Source organism: Rhinolophus sinicus, linkage group LG16 (assembly GCF_036562045.2).
Source record: "Rhinolophus sinicus isolate RSC01 linkage group LG16, ASM3656204v1, whole genome shotgun sequence".
Lineage (NCBI taxonomy): Eukaryota > Metazoa > Chordata > Mammalia > Chiroptera > Rhinolophidae > Rhinolophus > Rhinolophus sinicus.
Genome location: NC_133765.1, coordinates 21,228,715 through 21,249,059, shown reverse-complemented (window position 1 = coordinate 21,249,059; position 20,345 = coordinate 21,228,715). Strand labels below are relative to the sequence as shown.

Genomic DNA, 20,345 nt, shown 5'->3' with positions numbered 1-20,345 from the left:
AACCCCAAGTATCTCGCCCTTGAAATTACCTGCTAATGCGAGTGGAGAGGTGCCCTCCATCTCCAAGGAATCTTATACCCATCTGTCTTGTTTCCCGGAGAGGGTAATTACTCATTTGTAAAGCAATCTGAGATGACATGGAAGGTGCAAAGTAGTGTTTATTTTTTAGACATCTAGCAGAGAATATCCTAATCCGGTGAGTTCCTGTTTCTATTTCTCCCTCTTTAACTTGGGCCATTTCTTGGGCACAGGCTCCTCGTGGACCTCTGACTGCCTCCTGCCCAGCAACGGGTCCTTCTCAGCACCTTTGGGGCTGGCAGCCCGGATGCACAGAGCCTCCCAGAGCTTTTGTTTGATGGCCTTGCCCAGTTCCAAGCTGTACCTCTTGGGGGTCCCTGAAGGATTCCACAGCATGGGCTCGACTACAGAGTGGTACAGCGCCCGGTAACCCTCTGTGGGGAGGCCGTGGATGGTTAGGGTGTCCGACAACTGCTGTCTCTTTCTGGCTTCAGGAAGCAACACCCGGCCCTTCCAGGCTGCTGTCCCAATGTCCCGGGGTAGCACTTGGGTGGCTGCCACATGTTCAGCATATCTGTTCTCAAGATCTTGGCGGACTGTTACTTTTTTCTCCTTTGAACTTTCTTTACTCTAGCCAGGAAGAAAGCAGAGAAGTCAAAGCTAAAACTTGAGAAGGGAGCTCAGAATAATTATCTGGGATTTGTGTCCCAGAGTCTTGGTTACAGCCACAACCAACATTTGTCTAGCGTGTTCTAGTTTACTGAATTCCTTCATGTATACCACTGCATGCGTTCCCCATATCCCTGTAAGGTCAGCAGGAGACAGCTTTAAAGGAAAGGAAATTGGAATTGGTTTGCCCAAGGCCACACAACTGGAAAGTTAATAACCACAGTTGTCATCTATGAATGCCACGCAGGATCCTAAGCCCTTTTTTCTGTGCCAGGCTCTGTTCAAAAGCCCTTTGCATGTATTAACTCATTTAATCCTCACGAAACCCTATGAGGGAAGGGCTGTTATCCCCTACTTTATAGGTGACAAAAACCAAGTCAGAAAGAGGCTAAGCCCACCATTGTCCTTAATTATAGTCAAAGCTGGGATTTGAACCCAACAGCTTATCTCCAGGGAGCATTCTGAGCTCCGCTGGCCACCATGAGTGATGGAGCTGAACTCAGATCAGGCCTCTAGATGCCAAGTTCGCCCTGTGGAGGTTCATAGCTAGGTCTGGCTCACCTTGTGTTCCAGTGTGCGTGCCCACACACTCCACCCATATCCTGGCCTTTCCCTCCCTTATTTTCCCTTCATGTCAAGTTCCTTTCGTCTCTGTTTAGGAAAGCCACTTCATCCTCCTGTAGAACTAGGCAGGGTATAAGTAACATGCCCCCAGATCTGCTGCTCTCTCCACTGTGTCATGCTGCCGTCCCCTGCCCCCATCCTCCACCACCCGCAATCCTGTCTTTAACTAGACTATCCTTCATTTAAATCTCTGAAGCATTGGTATTCCCTAGCTGACATTTCCCTGTCCCCTCATCATATTTTCTCCCTGACCAGCCACCATCTACCTCATTAATTCCTCCTGCAGGTCTCCTGGGCCTGGGTGAGCCCGGTCTCTGCCCCGCAGGCCGCTTGCTCTTGGAACTGTTGGAGTTTCTTATCCTGCCCCGCCAGGGAGCGTTCATTGCTGACTCCTCCTTGGGCTTGAATCTCTTCGAGGGTTTTGCTTCTCCAAATCGGCATGGTACGGGGCAGCACTTCCTCAGTTGTCGCCTGAGCACCAGCTTAACCAAGGAGAATGAACTGGCAATGAACGGCTTCTTTACAACTTCCCAAGAAGAGGTGATCCCGGGTGCCGGGGCGATGATGTCCTGCTTTGCACGCATTCTGGCCATCCAGATGTTGGTGAGAGTTGGCGAGTCCACATAGCAGTCCTGAAGCCTGGTGTTCAGTAAGATAGACTGTCGGAGTCCATAGGTGGGCATGCCAGGGTCTCGTCTTAGATAGATTGGATGCTGGAAGGATAAGCAGAGAACAAAGGAATAAAAAAGACCAGTTCTCAAGCAGAGCCCAGAAGGTCTACTTTGGAGGCGAAGTCTTAACATCTTTTTAGAGACCATTCCTTCCACGTCCATCTTAGAAATCTTTCTACACATCCTCTCCCCTGCTCACCAAAGACTTTGGTACCAAGGTCACGATCATATTCAGGCTCTCAGAGAACATAACATGCTTGGGCCAGAAGTGGGGGATCAAGGTGCTTTACAAGAAATCAAAAATAATGCGTGTCTGTCGGGAAGCTAAGGGAACCTGTGGCAAGAAAGGGATGGGAGACAGGATCACTCAAGATTCCTATAGGAGCTGCAGTCACTTCTCATCCGTGCTGCCACACAGAAATGACAGCAGGTAAAGTCCTGCCACACCCTGATAACATTTTCTAACGAGGTTGCCATGAGCCAAGAAAAGCTTCTATACAGGGAAATATACTCTGAGGTCCATAAAGACAATAGCACAATTGTAAATGATGCTAGCCTCCATTTCTTGGGACCAGCCAAGAACAAGGGAACAATCTGGATAGATTAACATCACATATTTAAAGAGACCTGGCTTTCTAAGAAATGTCAGCGATAAAAAATAAAATCACCTTACCATATTTCAGTTGCCTTAAATTTTATTTTAGCTAGCTTAGTAGGGGGAAGACATATGTATTTTCTTTTCCTTTTTTCTCTTGTTTTATTTTGTTTTGTTTTAATATTCCTAGCCACCTGTCTTGCTCTGCCTCAGTCACGTATGGGCAAATTGCAGTTTTAGATTGTGGCTTACATGCAGGCAGTTTTCAGCCATTATTTCTAGTATTTGTGATGTCACTTTGGTTTGTGATGTGGGTGTGGGTGGGTGTTACATCATCGGATTTTATAGTGAAATTATGTTGGAAGAAGTTCTATTTTGTTGTGCTTCCAGGAACTTCTGAAGTCCTCATTTCCCCCAAAGTGGCTTGAGTGAATTCTGAAGATTTTAACATTCTTAAGAAGCATGCTTTGCGTTCCACATTGTCAAATATGCAGACCAGTTTTGTGGATACAGGTAGTGAGATGCATCCTTACATGTGCAAAAGTGCCCTTCTTCATGGACATAAAGAAGTTACTGTTAAGTTCTCAGAATAGCTGCCAAGGTTAGGGACCAGAAATGAAAGAACACGTTCCTGCAGCCCTGGGCACCTCTCCCTGCGTGTCTCTCCCCAGGAGACTACATGGTTTCTGGAATGTGGTTTTAGTTTACATCCCATGGCAAATGCAGTAATTAGAGCTGTTAGCAGTGTCAAGAGCTTGAAACGAGAACAAAGACGCCTCTTCCTGGGAACTCTTGGGCATTGCCTAGCTCTTTATCAGGTGCTTGTCCTGTTGGTGGTTTTGATTTTTCATACACAAAATGCCAAAGGAGGCTCCCTCCCAAGGGGGAGGAGAGCGAAATGATGGAAAAACAGAGTATGAGTCTGGCAGGCGTTCCTGGAATCGCATGTGTTGCCTGTTTTGATTTTTCGAGTGTTGTCCCTGGAGTGAATCAAAGTCTGCAGGCAGACCGCACCACAGGCCGTGGTGGAACCACCTCCAGGCCGATGGCATCTGGACCCACAGACATTTGGGAGGACAATGGGGTCCATTCAGCGGCGAGCCCTGGCCTCACCTCCCGAGAGGTGGGTCAGTTTTAGAGCAGGGCATTGGAAAGGGTTTGTCTTTGGGAAGGGTTTGCGAATGTCTGGAGACTGGGCAGGCAAGCATCCTTCCAAAGCCAGTGGATCCCAGAGAGGTGGCACCAGGCTCTAGGGCTACTGTCTGCCTTTACTCGGCATGGCAGGTACAGAAGGGAAAAGTTGGGTAAGAAAGGCATTCTGGGAGTAGCTCTTCTGTTTATCCTTTCTCCTTCCACATCTTGAGGTTGGCCTTCCCACACCTCCTCTTTCCAAACACTCATCTGTTGTATTTACTTTCCTAGGCCTTTTATTCAGTGACCACATGACACTGCTATGGCTTCCAAGGAACACTCTAAATCTTCTTCTAGCACAGAGCTGTTCACATGGTGGCTGATACATACTCTTCAATTCCATCAAATTCTGCCTTCTCTCCTTTCAATATAACTCATTTCAATTGACTGCACCCCAACAGAAAACCCTCACAATCCTTGGAACTAACCCAGCATAATTTGGCCTGTGTTCTTTCTCCTATGTCAGTAAAATCTGTATTTATTCAATGCTTACTTTAGGTCTGGCACTGCTCTAGGCACTTTACAAGCATCCTCTGCTAAAATGATACCACCAGTTTTATGAATTTGGGTCCTGTTGCCATCCCTACTTTACAGATGAAGAAACTGAGGCACAAATTTCTCAAGAACCATGCCCCAAAAGCTAGTAACCAACAAAGGCTGGACTCAACCAAAGTCTATAGCACCCTTGCCCTCGCTCTGCTCTCACCAAGCTATCACCATGATGCTTTGCTTCTCATCTGGTCGGCCCATTCACATACCATGCTTGTCTTATCCTTGTCACAAGACTTCCTCTGGACTCATGAGTTAGTCTGCCTGCATTGACGTCTCAGATCCATCTCTCAATGGGCAAGTGAATTCACATCTCTGAACCTTACTTTCCTCATCTGTGAGATGGGGATAGTAGTAGTGCCTATGCTAGATCAGTGCGAGGATGAAACGGGAAAATATATGTGGAGCATTTGGCATGGCTCCTGGCACATAATAAGCACTCAATAAACAATGTTCTTATTAACATTATTAATGCTATGGCCCATTTGCCCATCTGACCTTATGTTCCTGTTGCCCATGGTCTGAGTGACATCACCCAACATTTGATATGAACTTTGTCTCGGGTCCTTTCTGTGCATTCATCTGGTTAATGAGGCCAACTCACGAGCCTCTTGAAGTGGAGAATGTTTCTGATCGGACATGTGCATCTCAACATTTCTTTGCCCATAATCCATCTTCACTAAACATTTATCAGATTCTTCACCTTAACAAAAGCAATGCATTTACGGGAGGTACATTTCCAGCTGGGTGTGGGAGTTGTCCAGAACATTCCATGCTTGGTTAGATGGAAAGAAAAGCAGGTCCCTGAGGATATGCTAAGGAAAGTGACTAGTCTTTAATAGAGATTGTTCCATCAAAGGTTGTTCAGAATTACAAAGTCAGGACGGAAAGACTCTCTTTGGTTCAGGTCCTGAAACCATGATAAGAGTTTCCATTGTTGGTGCTAGCACTTGATTCATGAACTTGGGATTAAGGAAGTAGGGCTCCTCTGTTGCTCAAAGGCCTGTTCCTCAGTTTGATTTTCCAATGAACCTTTTTTATTCTGCTGAGCTCAGTCTAAATAACTTTTATTTTCCACCCATCATTTGGAGCTGTGCTTTCTGACATATCTAAACCACCACTTCTATTTGGAAACACATCTGCCCTTCTTTGATGCTTAGCCAAGCTCTCCTCACTGTATTTTTAGCTCCTATAATGTTTCTTATTTCTTTTTTCCTTTACTACAAACTTTCTTCTCTTTAATTTCTCTTAGCTCCTCTTCTCCTTCCGGAGGATCGGTCAATAAAGAGGCAATTGAGCCAATTTATATTAATTCTTGTCTTTTCCCTTCATACTCCACTCCCAAATTCTAGTAGAATTTAGTTGAAAATGTTTTTCTTTTAACACCTAACTTCCACACCCTTAGGGGAACATATCTGAGGTCCATGATGTAGAATGTTTAGGAAAGAAGAGAAAAACTTTGGATGAGAGAATTTGAAGATTCCTGAACCATGAGGCAAACTCTGAGGACCAGTGATTTAGACCACATGTGTTGGATACGCACCTATCATGGGCCAAATATGTAAAATAAGGGTGCCCTGCCCACCCTTCTCACCTGACTCTAAGCTCTCAGATAGGGCCACCTGGATGTCCCACAAACACCTCTAACTCATTATGTACAAACCAAATTCTCTCTCCCTTCACCCCCATCAGAACAAGCAAACTACTATTTCTCTTGAATTTTTCATCACCGCGCAGTTGCCTGGCCCAGAAACCTGGGAAATAGGATCAATAAAAGTACTGTGCAGAGCCGAGCCTGAGGCTAAAGGAAAATCAGGAACCTCGATCCTGTTTTTATTTAGAATGCTGATATTTTGTTCATCTTGAATTTTGGGGCATTCATTTAGATTTTTTAATAGATTGCATTAAAACACTACTTATTAAATGTATTTCATATATTTTTAAACCTGTTAAATAATATTTCTTTCTTTGATTACTGAGAGTTTTGGGCCCCCTTAAATTTCGTACCTGAGATGAATGCCTCACTCACTGCACCCTAATCCTGGCCCTGGACCACTCAGTAAGCATTTTGTCACCAGAAGCCCATAACGACAAGACAATTGACCTCGGTGATTGGGAGTGTAGTCCTAGAGTCCCACTGCCTGGGTTTGAAGCCCAGCTCCACCCACGATGTGAACTTTGGGTGAGCCATTTAACCTCTCTGTATGAGGGGTGGTAAGGGTGCCTCCTTCACTGGGTCGACTGAGAGGCAAGCACTGCACCCTGCCTGGGTTTGGCAAAGTCCTCAGTCAGTGTTTGCCATGGTTGTTATGAGAACCAGGCTCCTCATCCAGTGCTTGCTCCACAATATCACTGCGCTGTGAGCAGAAATCGCCCCAGCTAGAGTTTCAATATACCAGGATCACCCAAACTCCACCAGCTGAGATCTCCCAGCTTTTTGGCAAATCCTGCTGCCCTCAGAGGAATCGAAGGACCCAACTGCAGAGCGCAAGCAGGCAAACAGATAGACACCATCTTCCTGAAGGCCCAGGGGCTATAGTCAGTGTCCTCACTCTTTCCATGAAACAAAGCTGCTAACTGACTGAGGCATGCGAAGCATTGAAATGAATATCTCAGGCTGCTCCTCACCAGGGCCAGGACCACATAACTGAGCAAAAGACCTTGAGCCATTAAGTGCCCTGACCTAGACTGGCTAGGCTATATTTTTAGCCTCTGTGCACTGTTTCCATCACCTGTGCTGAGTTCTAAGCTGGAAAAGAGGGGAGGGAGGCCTGGGGAAGGCATGAGGGATGTTTCTCATAGCAGCCAGTGGGGGCAGGAGCTTGCCCGCTATTTCTGAGTTCTGTTGGACAAGCCAGCTTCCTAGGCATGCAACCTGTGTACGGACACAGGTCCCTGGGCTTAGAACAGCCCCACACTTGGTTTAATGCTCTGTGATCACCATCTTGAAATTCTTAATCACTTTGAACAGGAGATTCCCACATTTTCATTTCTGACTGGGCCCTGAGAATTACATGGCCCACTCTGGTTGTACACAAGGCCAGGAGAGCCAAATGAAGGCAGAAGGCTGGTTCCCATCCTGCAGGGGGGCAGCACAGGCTGAAGCTACTATCATGAGGCAAGAAACCCCAGACTTAGCCAAATAAACCTTATTTTACATCTCCTGCCTGCCCCTTCCCATGTCTTCCTCTGAAACTGGGATGAGATGCGAAAGAAACTTGTCAACTGTAGAGCTATGTCCTGTTTTGCTCAAACCTTTCGTCAGCTCGCCATTTAAAACGGTCCACAGATCACTGTCTGTCAACAATATCATTTCTTATCTTTGTAGTACTTTTAGCTCTCTGAAATTGACATTATTTTCATGTGGGTTGACTGGCTCCTCCCCACTATGAGAATGTAAGCTTGTCTTGCTGCTGCTCTTGGTATGTTTCTCAGTAGGTGTTTTTTTTTTTTTAATTATTAAATTTATTGAGGTAACATTGGCTAATGACATACATTTCAGGTGTACAATATTATATTTCAGTAACTGGATACGCTATTGCGTGCTCACCACCCAAAATCTAGTTTCCTTCCCTTTCCCCTCCCAAAACATTTGTTGAATGGAGGAAGGTTCACCTTTATTGAGTGCTTACTCTGTGCTGCTGGTTTCACCTGCATCTTCTGATTTCATTCTCCTTGTAGGTGCTCCTGTCTGTGCCTGCACAGGCACAAGTTAGAGGTGAAGAGTTCCCAGGTCCTGACGGAGGAGGAGGAGATTTTGGAAGCAGGGAAGGGCCCAAAATGGTGGAGGAGAGAAGGTGAGCAAGAATGGGAGACAGCAGGTGGGATATGGAGGGTGTGTCCCCAGGGACTGGGTGTCCCTTGGTGGTGGTGGGGGGGTGTCCTCCTGCTCCAGTAAGGATCCTAGAGGATTCTTGAACTCGGGAATGACACAGTGAAAACAATGACTGAACAAGATTCTTCTTGCCTCAGTTCTGGGTCGCGTGGGTGGAAAGGGACGAAGATTGAGAGGCCTCGTGGGAAGAAGGTGTGGCTTTGGGGCCCAGCCTTGGGAACAGCATGGGGGGTGAGGTGGGGAGAGGCGGACCCTGGGAGTGGGCGATGGGGCGGCTCAGGGGTGGCAAGGGGGCGCAGGGACCGAGGTACCTAAGGGGGGACGGGGAGCCCGCGGGCTGGGACCGCCCCAGCCCTGCTCTGGGATCCGCGAGTCGGCACACGAGGGCAGATGCTCCTGCAGCCGCGCCGGGCGCAGGCCCGCACTTGCAAGCCCGGGACCAGGGACTTGAAAGCACCCGGCGCGCCGCCCAGACCTGCCTCGCGGGGCGTCACCGCAGCGCTTTAGGCGGGAGCTGAAGGAAAATCTTCTCTGCCTGGGGGAACGCGAAGGAGGAGGGAGGCCCACCGCAGACCCCGAGTGCAGCCGGGGAAGATCCGAGGGGTGGGAGGTCAAAGGGCCTGCTACGTGAGGGCCGAGAGTTTAAGGAAGCTTGCGCTCTCTGCGCCCCGGTATTCAAGTCTGTAAAAAAAGCATCCTTGCCCCATCCATTTCTGGATTGCTCTGTGTTGGGCGCTTTACTTGCTTCTGTGTCACCTAATCTTGTGAAAGCCTTTTATGATTCCTCTTTTGCAGATGGCTGAGGCTCAGACAGAGGATGAAACTTGCTCCAGCTGACAAAGGATATGCGATTGGATTCGGAACCGGGCGCAGTAAGCTGCCTCTGTGGCTGCAAGAATTGGGATGGTGAAAAAGCACTTCATTTCCTAAGCTCCTACTGTGCGTGTGTAAAAGTTTCCATGCATCTCGTCATTTAATACTACCACTTTGGAAGTAGTTGCTATCAACGCCCCCATTCAACAGATGAGCAAATTGAAGAGAGCGATTTTTCCTTAAAACTTGCCCAAGATCTTATAGGTGACCGAGTGGGATATGAACCCGCACAGGCTGACTCCAGAGCACCCTTTTTTAAAACAACAATGAGCCTAGCAGGGAAAAGCGGTTTGTAAACTGCTGTTCTGATTATTACCGCTGCGGTTGAGCCGGTGTGTGGGTTACGGCCCGAGTGAGGGTGGAGCAGGGGTCACTGGGCTCCCCGCCCGCTCCAGCCAGGCCAAACCTCCGCGTGGGGACTCAGAGGCGCGGAACCGGACCCCACCCTTCACCTGCTGGCGGGGCTCCTAGATCAGACCAATAAAATGCTCCGCGGGGACTGGCCCAGGTGAGGAGGAGATGTGGGCGGGGTCTGGCTCGTGAGTGGCAGGCACGGCGCGAGGGCGGGGTGAAGGGGGCGTGCGCAGTCGGCTCCGCCCCTCCGGCCTCGCGGAGGAACCAGGAGGGCCCGGAGCGGCCGGGGAGGTGGCGGCGCTGGGGAGGGCGGGCCGGGGCGGGGCGGCCGGGCGGCCGGGGCGGGGCCACGCTCAAGCCCCGCGTCCCGCTCCCATGGCCGCCCCCGGCTCCCCGCGCTGCCCCCTCTCCCCCGGGCCGCGCCCCGGGGCCCCGCACTGACGGCCCATGGCGCCGCCCGCCGCCCGCCTCGCCCTGCTCTCCGCCGCCGCGCTCACGCTGGCGGCCCGGCCCGCGCCCAGCCCTGGCCTCGGCCCCGGACCCGGTGAGTGAGCGACCCCCGACGCCGGCCCTACGCGGAATCAGCCCGAGGGGCCCGCCTGGGGGCCCGATCCCCTCGCCGCTACCTTCCGGGACTCCTCGTCCAAGCCCCTCAGCGACGCCCCTCGGGCGGGGGCGGTATCCCACCTCAGGACCGGGGACTCGCCCCAGGCTCCTCAGCGACGCGCCAGAGCCCGGTTGGTGCCCATCCGCCTGAGGACCTGGGAGTCCTCCGGCGACGCCCCCTAGGCCGGGACGCCCTCTCGGCCGTAGTCCCTCCCGAGACCCTTTCGCCAAGCTCTTCAGCGCCTTCCCCGGGCCGGGACGCCCCTCGGCCCCGGTACCTCCTGGGGTCCGGTCCCTCGGTTTCTCAGCGGCGCATCTCCAGCCGGGACGCTGTCCCACCCCTCCTCCAGACGCTGCACCCCTCCCCAAGCCCCGCAGCGACTCCCCCGCCCCTGGGGCCGGGATCCCCTCTGCACGCCTCACACTACGGCCCTGCGCCCCCGCCACCTACACCGGTGGACCCCAGCGCCTCCCCGCTCCGGAGAGGGTGCCCAGTCCCTCTGCCCGGGTCGCGGATGCGCTCGCTGGCCCGACACTATAGTTTCTTCCTCGCGAGGAGTCGGGTTGACTTCATCGCCGAGCCAGAGGCAGATCCGAGTCCTGAGAGCACCCGCAGTACCCAGCCGGGAAGCCCCTCCCTACCCCCCCGGGGCCGCTTTGAACTTCCCCGTGACTCGGGTGCCACCCCGGCTTGGAGGGAGGAGGAAAAGAAGGGATGATAGGGAACTTATCCACTACAGAGCTTAGGGTGCTTACCCTGAAGGTGCAGTGCAAAGCCCCGTTTCGCTGGTAGCCCCACACTTTGAACAAGGTCACCCGCTCCCCAGGACAAGGTCAAGGCCAGGTCTTATCGAGGGGCGGCCCTGGACCTGGATGGAAGCTGCTACTTTGCTTAGCTTCCCTTCCTTGAAGCAGAACTCTTTCCAAGTGGAAGAGCAGGCAAAAGGGCGTTGGCTAGTCCAGTTACATTTCTCTGCAGGTTGTTTGGGTATTGAGAATGGGGCATCAGTGAAACAGACGGGAACAGTTTATTCCTGGTTTGCCCAAGTAGGAAGACTGGCCTCTGGCTTCTCCACCCAACGTTGCAAACTATGATGTTGGAAAGACAGGATTTTGCTGCTGAAGGAAAACTCAAGAGTTGCTTTGTTTACTTAACAGCTTGGCTCAGTGAAAACGATAGGACTCGGTGTTGTCTCTTACAGTGTAACTTTGGGCCATGCCTTCAGCTTTCTGAGCCTCCCTTTCCTCATTTTATAAAGGAGGGAAAATGATAGTTCCCTTGCAGAGTGTTGTGAAAATTAAATTATATACTGCAGGTAACACACCCACATATAGAAGACAGTCAATAAACATATTTTAATAATACTTTTTATAGTGCTTCACAGTTCACTAAGTGCTAGACACCTCATTTGCCCTGGGAATGCTCTGAGCTTCCAGTCTGATTAATCCCTGTAAACTGGCAAAGCTTGGCTTTAGATCAGTAGAAGGGGGGTCTACAAGTGCTGTAAACCTTAGGCTCAGGAAGTGGTTTCTGAGGGATCGGCAGCCTTCTAGAGGACTTCTACAAAAACTTCTATAGAAGGCTGATCACTTCTACTGTTTGCCGTATGTGAGGAATGAAGGAGGGAATTTCTGAGAGCCAGGATACGTCAACATAACTGTAACCTAGTAACCCCTGAGCACCAGTTTGCCATCTGTGTGGTCAGGATTTAATGTCCTCTACTGAGAGAGAGAGGTACTGGTGGAAATAAACTGGTTCCTCTTCTGGAAAGGACAGAGAAACAGCTTTGAAAAGTGTTCAGTGAGCCAACTCTGTGCTTACACTTGTTAGAAGGTGGCATCCTTTCCTCGGGCACCTTTGCTTTGCTAGGAAGGGTCAAATGCAGCAGCTCTTACGTAGTTTGAACCTCCAACCTTGGTGTGCTTTTATTTGAGCGTCTGAGCTAGGGACAAATAACCACTGTGAAATGATTGATGGTAAGTGACCCAAGTTCCCAATTCATTGAACCTCACCAGCTCTTTTTTCTACTATTCTGATACATCAGTACTTTTGTGACTTTTCCTTTTCAGTTTCAGCAGTTTTAAGGTGATACCACATGGTCTTGAGCGTCACATCCTGTCCAGAGCCTAGCCACTAGTTTTTTTAAAATCCTTTCCAATAAAAAACACGTTTTATTCTGAGGAGATGCCAAAGCTGCCATTTTATATTTTTTGATACTGTAATTTTCTCTAGAATTTTGTGGATGGAAAAAATTATTTCAATACTTATATTCTGTACAATTTTGTGATATTTAAATTGCTGGTGGTTTGCATTTTTGAATGCTGACTTTATAAAAACAGTTAGCTCATTCCCCATCAATGCTACTTCTAATTACAGTGTGTAGCCAACCCCAAATGATCTCCCTTCTCTTCTCAATTCTTCCTTTCAGATTCTCTCCCTTCCTTCCCAACTGATAAGGAGGAAGATAGAGGTTAATGATGGAATCTAGATTCCCTTTTCAAGGAGGAAGGCAGCCAGGGCCATGGGGCTGAGGGGCTCTTTGAAGTGGGCTCCCATCTGGATTTTACTGACCTTACAGAGGAGAGCAGAGCAGTAGGAAGAGCAGAGAAGCCTGGGCCGGACTTCAGCTATTTGAGATTTCTGCCAAAAGCAAACTACCTGCTTGGGCATTTCACCACGTTTGGTTATCAGGTGTGCATCAACAGAGCTTCTCAACTCAGGTTCCATTTGCTATAAACAGCCTCTTATAGTTAATGCTCCTGCTCCTCTGACTCCTCATCTAGAATTGATCCCATTAGCTGGTAGTATGTCTTGCCATAAAACCTATGAGTCCAGTTAACAGAGCTTCACACTGTACAGAGTCCTCTCCTTCCTGGGGACTTCATTAATGTGAATAGAATGACCTGTATGCAACATAGGGGCTGAGAAGAGTGAAGTGGACCAACATGCATACCTGTTACTTTTATGCTTTGAGTATGTTACGAAACACAAAACTGTCAAAACTGACCTGGTATTAAAGAACTCTGGTCTTTTTGTGAAAATTTGGTTTGGACCCTAGACAAAGCTATTTAAATGTTTGAGATATGCAATGAAACCTTTTATAATGAAACCTCTTAATGCAAAAAGAAGTTCCATTTAGGCTTATTAGTAATAAACAGCAAGTTGGTGTACTTACTATGATATTGATACACTCACGATTTAGCATACTTGGATCAACAGCAATAAATAATGAAGATAAAATATATTGCTCTAAATAGCTTCATGATACAGATTAGGGATTTTTGGTGATGGACAATATACTAACTTTAGTTTAGAAGTTTTGAGTCTATAATGCCATCTGAGGCTCTAGGTCAGCTGTTGGCAATTATTTTTTGTAAAGTGCCAGACTAAATAATTTGGGCTTTGCGGACCACGTACCATCTCTCTGTTGCAATTACTCAACTCTGACTTTGTAGGGCAAAAGCAGCCATAGACAGAATGTAAATGGAGTGGTTGTGTTCTAATAAAACTTTATGGACACTGAAATTTGAATTTGATGTAATTTTTATATGTAATATAATATTGTTCTTTTGATTGTTTTCAACCATTTAAAAATTTAAAAACCATTTTTAGCTCATAGGCCATACAAAAACAGGCAGTGGACCACAGACTTACTTTGCCAAGTCCTGTTCTAGGTCCATATGTATTGATTTTGTCCAACGTTCAGTCGGGAAAGATGGCAAAAAGACTTTGATTTTGGTGAATGAATGAACCTTTTACCTTTTACTATTAACTAACTTCAAGAGACATATGGGAGAAATGGTTAAAATGGTAAATTTTATGTTATGTATATTTTACCACAATTTTTAAAAAAAGACATATATGGGGGAAGTTCATGCACATACATTTGGATCTTTAATAAGACTTTTAAAAAATGCTTTAAAAATAAATTCAGCATGGTTCCGTGTGCACTGCATAAAGAAAGCAGTGCCTGCCTTGGAACTGGCCCATGGTTTGTTCATGTTGCTTGGAACAAATGGTTGAGAGATCTATTTCTCAGAGGAAAGCCCAGGCAGCAGGTGGCACCAGCCCTGAGATTTAGAAAAACAGCCAGGAAAAAAAAAAAAAGGAGAAGAAGAAGAAAACAAACTTGTATTACTTTCCTAAACAGTTGAATTTTATTTCCATGGTTCTACCATCATTTAAAAAGTGGCCTTTAAAAAATAACAGTGAGCTTAGCATGGCTGATTATTTTGTTTTAATTAAAACATTTTTTAAAAGACAAAATGAAACATTCAAACATACCAAGTTGATTGTGTTTGTACTGTGGAACAGTTAATGCAAAACACTTGAGAGAGGCCAGAAGTTTGGATATGTAACTTTTACCTGAGTTTTTGCCTCCTGAATAAGGGATAACAGAGGAGTAAGTGAATGTGTCCTTTAGAAAACTACCTATGCAGGTTTTGAGGTGAAATCTCAAGCCCTCTGATGCCACTTGTCAGGTTAGTGCCTGGTTGACTCACTGTGCTGTCCCTGAATTGGTGAGAACGATCACTGACATTCCTTCCATATTCAGTTAGACCTTGAGAATCCAGCTGGAACCCAGAAGTATTCGTCTGGGGGAGCAGCCCGAGGTCACTCTTATGGTTTCCCCTCTTTCTGTTGTCTTCTGTGTCTTCCTGTCAAGATGGCAGTGTTTCCCCCCAGACCTCACCTCTGAGCTTTTATACTGGATTCAGACTGAACAGGGAAAGGAAAAAGGCCGTAGTATAAATATCAGGAGGGTATTCATACTCAAAAATAGCCATAAAACCTATGAGTCCTGTGAACAGAGCTTCACACTGTACAGAGCCCTCTCCTTCCTGGGGACTTCATGGCCACTCGACACACTCTCCTTCTCCTCCTCTAAGGAAGTCTCCCGCTCACCCTCTTTTTAATCTTTTTAGGTAAACATCTCCCTAGCCTGAACTTGTACCAGTTTGAAGAGGAATGAAGCTGGGTGCTAGGAAGCACGTGGCAGACAAAATATTCCAGGCGACCTCCCATGCAAGGTTGCCTCGCTGCCTCCCAGTTATAACAGGACCCTCTCCGGGCTGCCCCTCTGCTGGGCCCAGCTTCTAGTTTCTCTTGCCACTGATTTAATCCCTGGCAGGTAGCCAAAGCATTAAACTTTTATTGTTCAATTTACCACAAGGGTGGGGACTTGCTTCTAGTGGGTTAAAGAGGCTGCAGCCGCTTCCAAACCCAAGTGTCACACCACATTAGCAACTTCAGATTTTGAGGGCTGGATTTCTTTCGGTTTGGTTAGATTCTTGGTTAGAATCAGAGCAGTGTACTCACACTCAAAGTCTGAAAGCTAGCAAATAGTGAAAACAACATAGGCAACTTGCAAAGATGATTCAGAATGGTTGCAGCATCAGCATATAGGATTCACTCTACATGGTTTCTTTATACCTTCCAAACAGATACGTTAAATGGCTGTCCACGTTCCTTGGTATCTTCAAGTTAGATGAAAACATGGCGACTAAGTAGTTCTCTTCTAGACTAGTAGGACTTGTTAACCAATGCCATCACAGTATGTAAATTACTTGCTGCTGTTCAATCTATAAAAATTCATCTTCAAAGAAAATTATTGGGCTGGTAAAAATATTTTTAATAATGACCACAGAAGCCATATTTGTTTTTCTTTGATGTTCTTCCGAAGACCCTTCTGGTTTTAATCAGATTGTTCCCACATAAAATACAGTGGAAATCTACAATAATAAAATCCCTATTCCTATTTCTATGGGGAAATAAACAGGATGGGGACTGTCCTTTTAAGGGGCTTTCCCCTTCCCTTTCCCCAGACTCAAAGCCTCTATTACTGGTGGGTGTTTTGGCATCAGTTAAGGGCCTTCAATCCTTCCCTCCCTCCATGTTTTGCTCTTTCATTAAAGTGTTTCTGTTGTCTAATTATATCCTTTCAATCAAATTAGAGACTGCAGCATCTGGTGAGGGCCGTAACTGCTGCCATCTGCACCTCGTATATATACAGGCCTTTTCAGCTGAGAATCACTCAACTTCCAAATGGCAGGAAGAGATTTGGAAAAAGTTTAGTTGGAAGGGAGGTTAACTTAAAAGGAACGTCTTCAAAGGCTGGGTGCGACGCCCTGCTTGCTGTGATGTGTGCACTGCCATGCAGAGCTTCCTTGGCTTGGCTCCCCAAAGATTCTTCTCTAGCGCTTCTGGCAGATGAAGGGTCTCCGATTGTCTTAGCTGAAATGACTAAATGAGGTCTTCTCATCCTTGTTAGTGGCTTGAAGGAGCGTGGGACAAGCTGAGCATTTCTCCCTTGAGAAGAATCTTCTGTTATATGACCACTGGTCAATGGATATGACCTTTTCTGTTTATTTGACCATTTCTTCTAATTCAGTGGTTTCAACTGGAGAAGATTTTGCCCCCAGGGGACATTTCGCAATATCTGGAGACATTTTTGATTGTCACAACTTGGTAAGGTGGGGGTGCGCTACTGGCATCTAGCGGGTAGAGGCCAGGAATGTTGCTAGACATTCTAGAATGCACAGGACAGCCCCACAACAAAGAATTATCCAGCCCCAAAATGTCAGTAATGATGAGGTTAAGAAGCCCTGTCCTAATGGTATTATTCTTTTGTGCTTTTTTGCTGGTGGCCTGGAGTAGGCACCTCTGATCAACATCTTTTTTCACTCTTAAGAAAGTAGATTCTTCATTATCCATGTTAAGTTCCTTAAGCATTTCTGTGAACAGTGTTTCAGAAATTTTAATGGAGTAAGGAGGTCTGTGATTCACTGTATGTTTCCACTCTCTCTAAAATAAGATCGCCAGATTAAATACAGGACATTCAGTTAAATTTGAATTTCAGATAGACAATGAATCATTTTTTTGTGTAAGTCTGTCTCATGCAATATTTGGGAATACTTATCTTAAAAACATGATTCGTTGTTTATCTGAAATTCAGATTAAACTGGGCATCCTTTATTTTCATTTGCTAAATCTGGCAATCCTACTCTAGATCCATGAAACATTACGTGAAATTTTAAACGTTTCACTGTCATCAAACTCTTGGCCATCGTCTTCCCTTATTGCTCTGAGACGCTAGAGCACTGCTTGTTCCTGTTTATAAGTCAGTGCGACAATGAGTCTTTCCTTCTGCCCAAAACTGCCTCTCTGTCCAGAACTTCTGTAACTTGTCACTTGAGTCATATTTTTGTCTTGGGACCAACTAACAAGTGCCTATCAAATACCTGCTGTATGCCCAGCATCTCTGACCAGGACTTGTCACTTTGCCAATTCATAGAAGACTACAAAGTTGCTGCTTCAGGTTTTGCTTTAAAGATGTGCTGTAGAGTTATGCTGTCTACCTGGCGGCCAGCTCCCCCTAAAGAGCTCTTGTATTATTTGGCCATCTCATATCAACCAAGGGAAGCCGAGTAGCCCAGAGCCTGGCTTCCATGGACCATTGGCTGCCCTCCAGAACTCCATCATTGGGGACATTCCTTGCCATCTGAAATTAAAAATAGGGCACAGGCAATCCTGATGAGACTTGTCCAGAAGCTGGATTATATCAGTTTATTTTATTTCCTTGTAGAATGATTGAGAGCTTCAGACTATGAAAATGTGGTTGCTCAAGAGATGGTGAGTAGATTTGAGCCAGGTGTCTCCTGCTTAATGCAAACTCAGAATATTTAAAAAAATGTATATTCATTACAAAGGGGGTTGATTGGTCCCTGTTATAAGCAGCTCACCATAGGCTTTCTCTAAATAGCAGACTCCCCTAGTTTAAATAGCAAGTATTTGCTTTTCAAATACTTGATTTACATAAACTTCCCTAGAACCTCTCATAGGTCTTTGCTAGGTAGGTCTTGAATGATAGCCCAGAGGCATAAATTGTTATGGAAAACCTGGGCACTCTGAACACATCTGTAATGGGTCCCCTGCCCACCCCCCAGCTCCCCATACACCTGCTCCCCTCATTAAACTGACACATGCCGGCACATTCTGTGTGGTCTGTAGTTGTGGATGCGAAGATGAGTGAGATAGATGTTCAAGAAACTCATGGGCCAGTGAAAGCCAGGTGTTCTTGAGCAATCACAGTTCAAGGTGATCAGGTCTTACAAGAGCTGTGGCAGCAGGCGCTATGGGACTTGTTTCAGAGCCCTGGTTTCTGTAGGAATATAGTGCTAACTATTCCAGATCCTGAGCTTTCAAATAGTGCTCCGTCTTTTGTCTAGTCTTTTGTTTCCTTTAGAGTTGACTGACAAAGCACTAAGTTATTGTCCATCAGAGAACTGGGCTTTGAGCTTTAAAACATCCATGCTTCCTGTTTCTTTATGTGAAAACTATTTCTCGTGTGAATTCTTTTTCAAGATGAAAGTAGATCTATTTATACTCAAATATTATATCGAGAGAGGTACCGTCACCAAAGTGTGATAGACAATGTTCTGATGGTATTGGCAGTAAAGTTCATGGTTAATTAATGAAATTAAGTTCTGCCACATACATTCCTTTTTTTTTTTCCGAAGTCAAGTTGTTGTCCTTTCAATCCTAGTTGTGGAGGGCACCATTCAGCTTCAAGTTGTTGTCCTTTCAGTCTTAGTTGTGGAGGGCGCAGCTCAGCTCCAGGTCCAGTTGCCCTTTCTAGTTGCAGGGGGCACAGCCCACCATCCCTTGTGGGAGTCAAACCGGCAATCTTGTGGTTGAGAGGACACACTTCAACCAACTGGGCCATCTGGGAGCTCAGCGGCAGCTCAGCTCAAGGTGCCGTGTTCAATCTTAGTTGCAGGGGGCAGAGCCCGCCATCCCTTGCGGGACTCCAGGAGTTGAACCAGCAAACTTGTGGTTGAGAGCCCACTGGCCTATGTGGGAATCGAACCAGCAGCCTTTGGAGTTAGGAGCACGGAGCTCTAACCGCCTGAGCCACTGGGCCAGCCCTGCCACATACATTCTTTAACTGAGGCTTAACCTAATCACTCTGTGTTATAGAACTAGATTCTCAAAACTATCTTTTGGTCTTCAATTTGATGATTGGGTGTGTTTGTAATATCTTAAATGGTAAATATAAATTCCTCCAGCACTACTGCATATGCATGGTGACTTTTCCTGGCAAAAACACATGTTCTTCACAGTGACGGTGTTTTCCATTGGATCCTGCCTGGGTAGGAGTGGAGCATATTCGAGATGATGGCCAAATGGGAAAAGAGTGGTACCCAAGCAGCACTGCATTCTGGGCCTTTTCTGCCTCGATAATTATGTGTTTTTCAAATTTTTATGTAGCAAATAATAAGGGCCACTCTCTGAAGTGTTTTTATGGGTCTTCTGATTTTAAACCTCTGGCTTTATGCTTACCGTTGGTTCACTGATTTTAAATGTCTGGTTTTATGTTTACTGTTGGTTCAGTTTTAAATATTTCATCTGTTAATAAAGATGAATAAACTGGAGATTCAAGTAGATAAACCTCAAGTTCCCTTTTTTCCCCATTCTTACCCCCGCTCCCCGGTTTTTAAGCCATTGTTTCTCAGTCCAGTTGTGTAGGACACAGCTCCCCGGCCCGTGCTGGTGTTATGAGTCTTGCCAGCCCTCTGTTACTGTTTTTAAGGACACTATTTTCTTGAATGAAAAGGAGGATCTAAAAGGTATTTTAATGGAAAAAACTACTGGTAAGTTAAAGATTACAGTGATTATTTTTGTGTTAATTCATTCCCACTCCTAGATTGTTTTGTAACAAATCTCAAGTATCATCTCATCTCATCTGTAAATATTTCAGTATATATCCCTAAATGATAAAAACTCTTTTCAAAAACATAGTAGCAGTACTGTTACCATTATTACATCTAAAAAAATTAACAATTCCTTAATATCATCAAATATCCAGTCAGTAATCAATGTGCAAATTTCCCTGCTCGTCTCATCAGTGTTTTCCTGTTCAAATCAGGATCTAAGCAATGTGCGCGTAGGTGGTGTGTCTTTTGAGTCTTTGTTAACCTATAGGTTTCCCCTTTTTCTTTTTTCCTTGCAATTTATTTGTTGAAGATGTAGTTTCTTTTAAGCAAAAACAGTGCTTAAGTGCCTCTTCAGAGGGAGGGCCCACATGGGAGGTGAGTTATTTTTTTTACTGTAGGATTCTCATCTTCCATTAGAGAAACATGTAGAATTCGAGAATTTTAAGCCTGGAAGAGATTTTGAGCCATCAGTCTTTTCCAGTCACTTCACCCCAGACTTTTGAACCTCAGTTCTATTTTGTTAGAATCTTGAAATTAGAGTTTAGAATGAAGAGATATTGAGACACTCTGGCTCAAATCCCCACATTTCACTGGTGAAGAAACTGAGGCCCAAAGGGTCTGGGTGATTTGCTCAAATCACACA

General features: G+C 46.3%; 2 protein-coding genes across 5 annotated transcripts in view; one reads left to right on the top strand and one right to left on the bottom strand.

Moving 5' to 3' along the window:
• Positions 1–140: 140 nt before the first annotated feature.
• On the bottom strand, positions 141–11,469 carry LG16H22orf31 (linkage group 16 C22orf31 homolog). Of its 3 annotated transcripts, XM_019743124.2 has the most exons (4): positions 8,464–9,017; positions 7,933–8,053; positions 1,578–2,024; positions 141–648 (listed from the first exon to the last, which is right to left on the bottom strand). In XM_019743124.2, the coding sequence occupies exons 2-4, from the start codon at positions 7,972–7,974 to the stop codon at positions 211–213; spliced, it is 927 nt and encodes a 308-aa protein (XP_019598683.2). In that variant the 5' UTR covers positions 7,975–8,053; positions 8,464–9,017; the 3' UTR covers positions 141–210. The 3 variants fall into 3 exon arrangements, with proteins under 3 accessions (XP_019598683.2, XP_074177837.1, XP_019598684.2); XM_074321736.1 differs by lacking the exons at positions 7,933–8,053; positions 8,464–9,017 and adding an exon at positions 10,742–11,469; XM_019743125.2 differs by having other exon boundaries at positions 7,950–9,017.
• The window catches only part of KREMEN1 (kringle containing transmembrane protein 1), a 67,651-nt gene continuing 57,005 nt past the window's right edge, over positions 9,700–20,345 (top strand). Inside the window, exon 1 of one of the 2 annotated variants that reach the window (XM_074321735.1) lies at positions 9,700–9,923. In XM_074321735.1, the coding sequence (XP_074177836.1) occupies positions 9,827–9,923 (97 nt within the window). In that variant the 5' untranslated portion in view covers positions 9,700–9,826. The remainder of the gene's footprint in view (positions 9,924–20,345) is intronic. The other variant, XM_019743130.2, reaches the window with a different exon arrangement.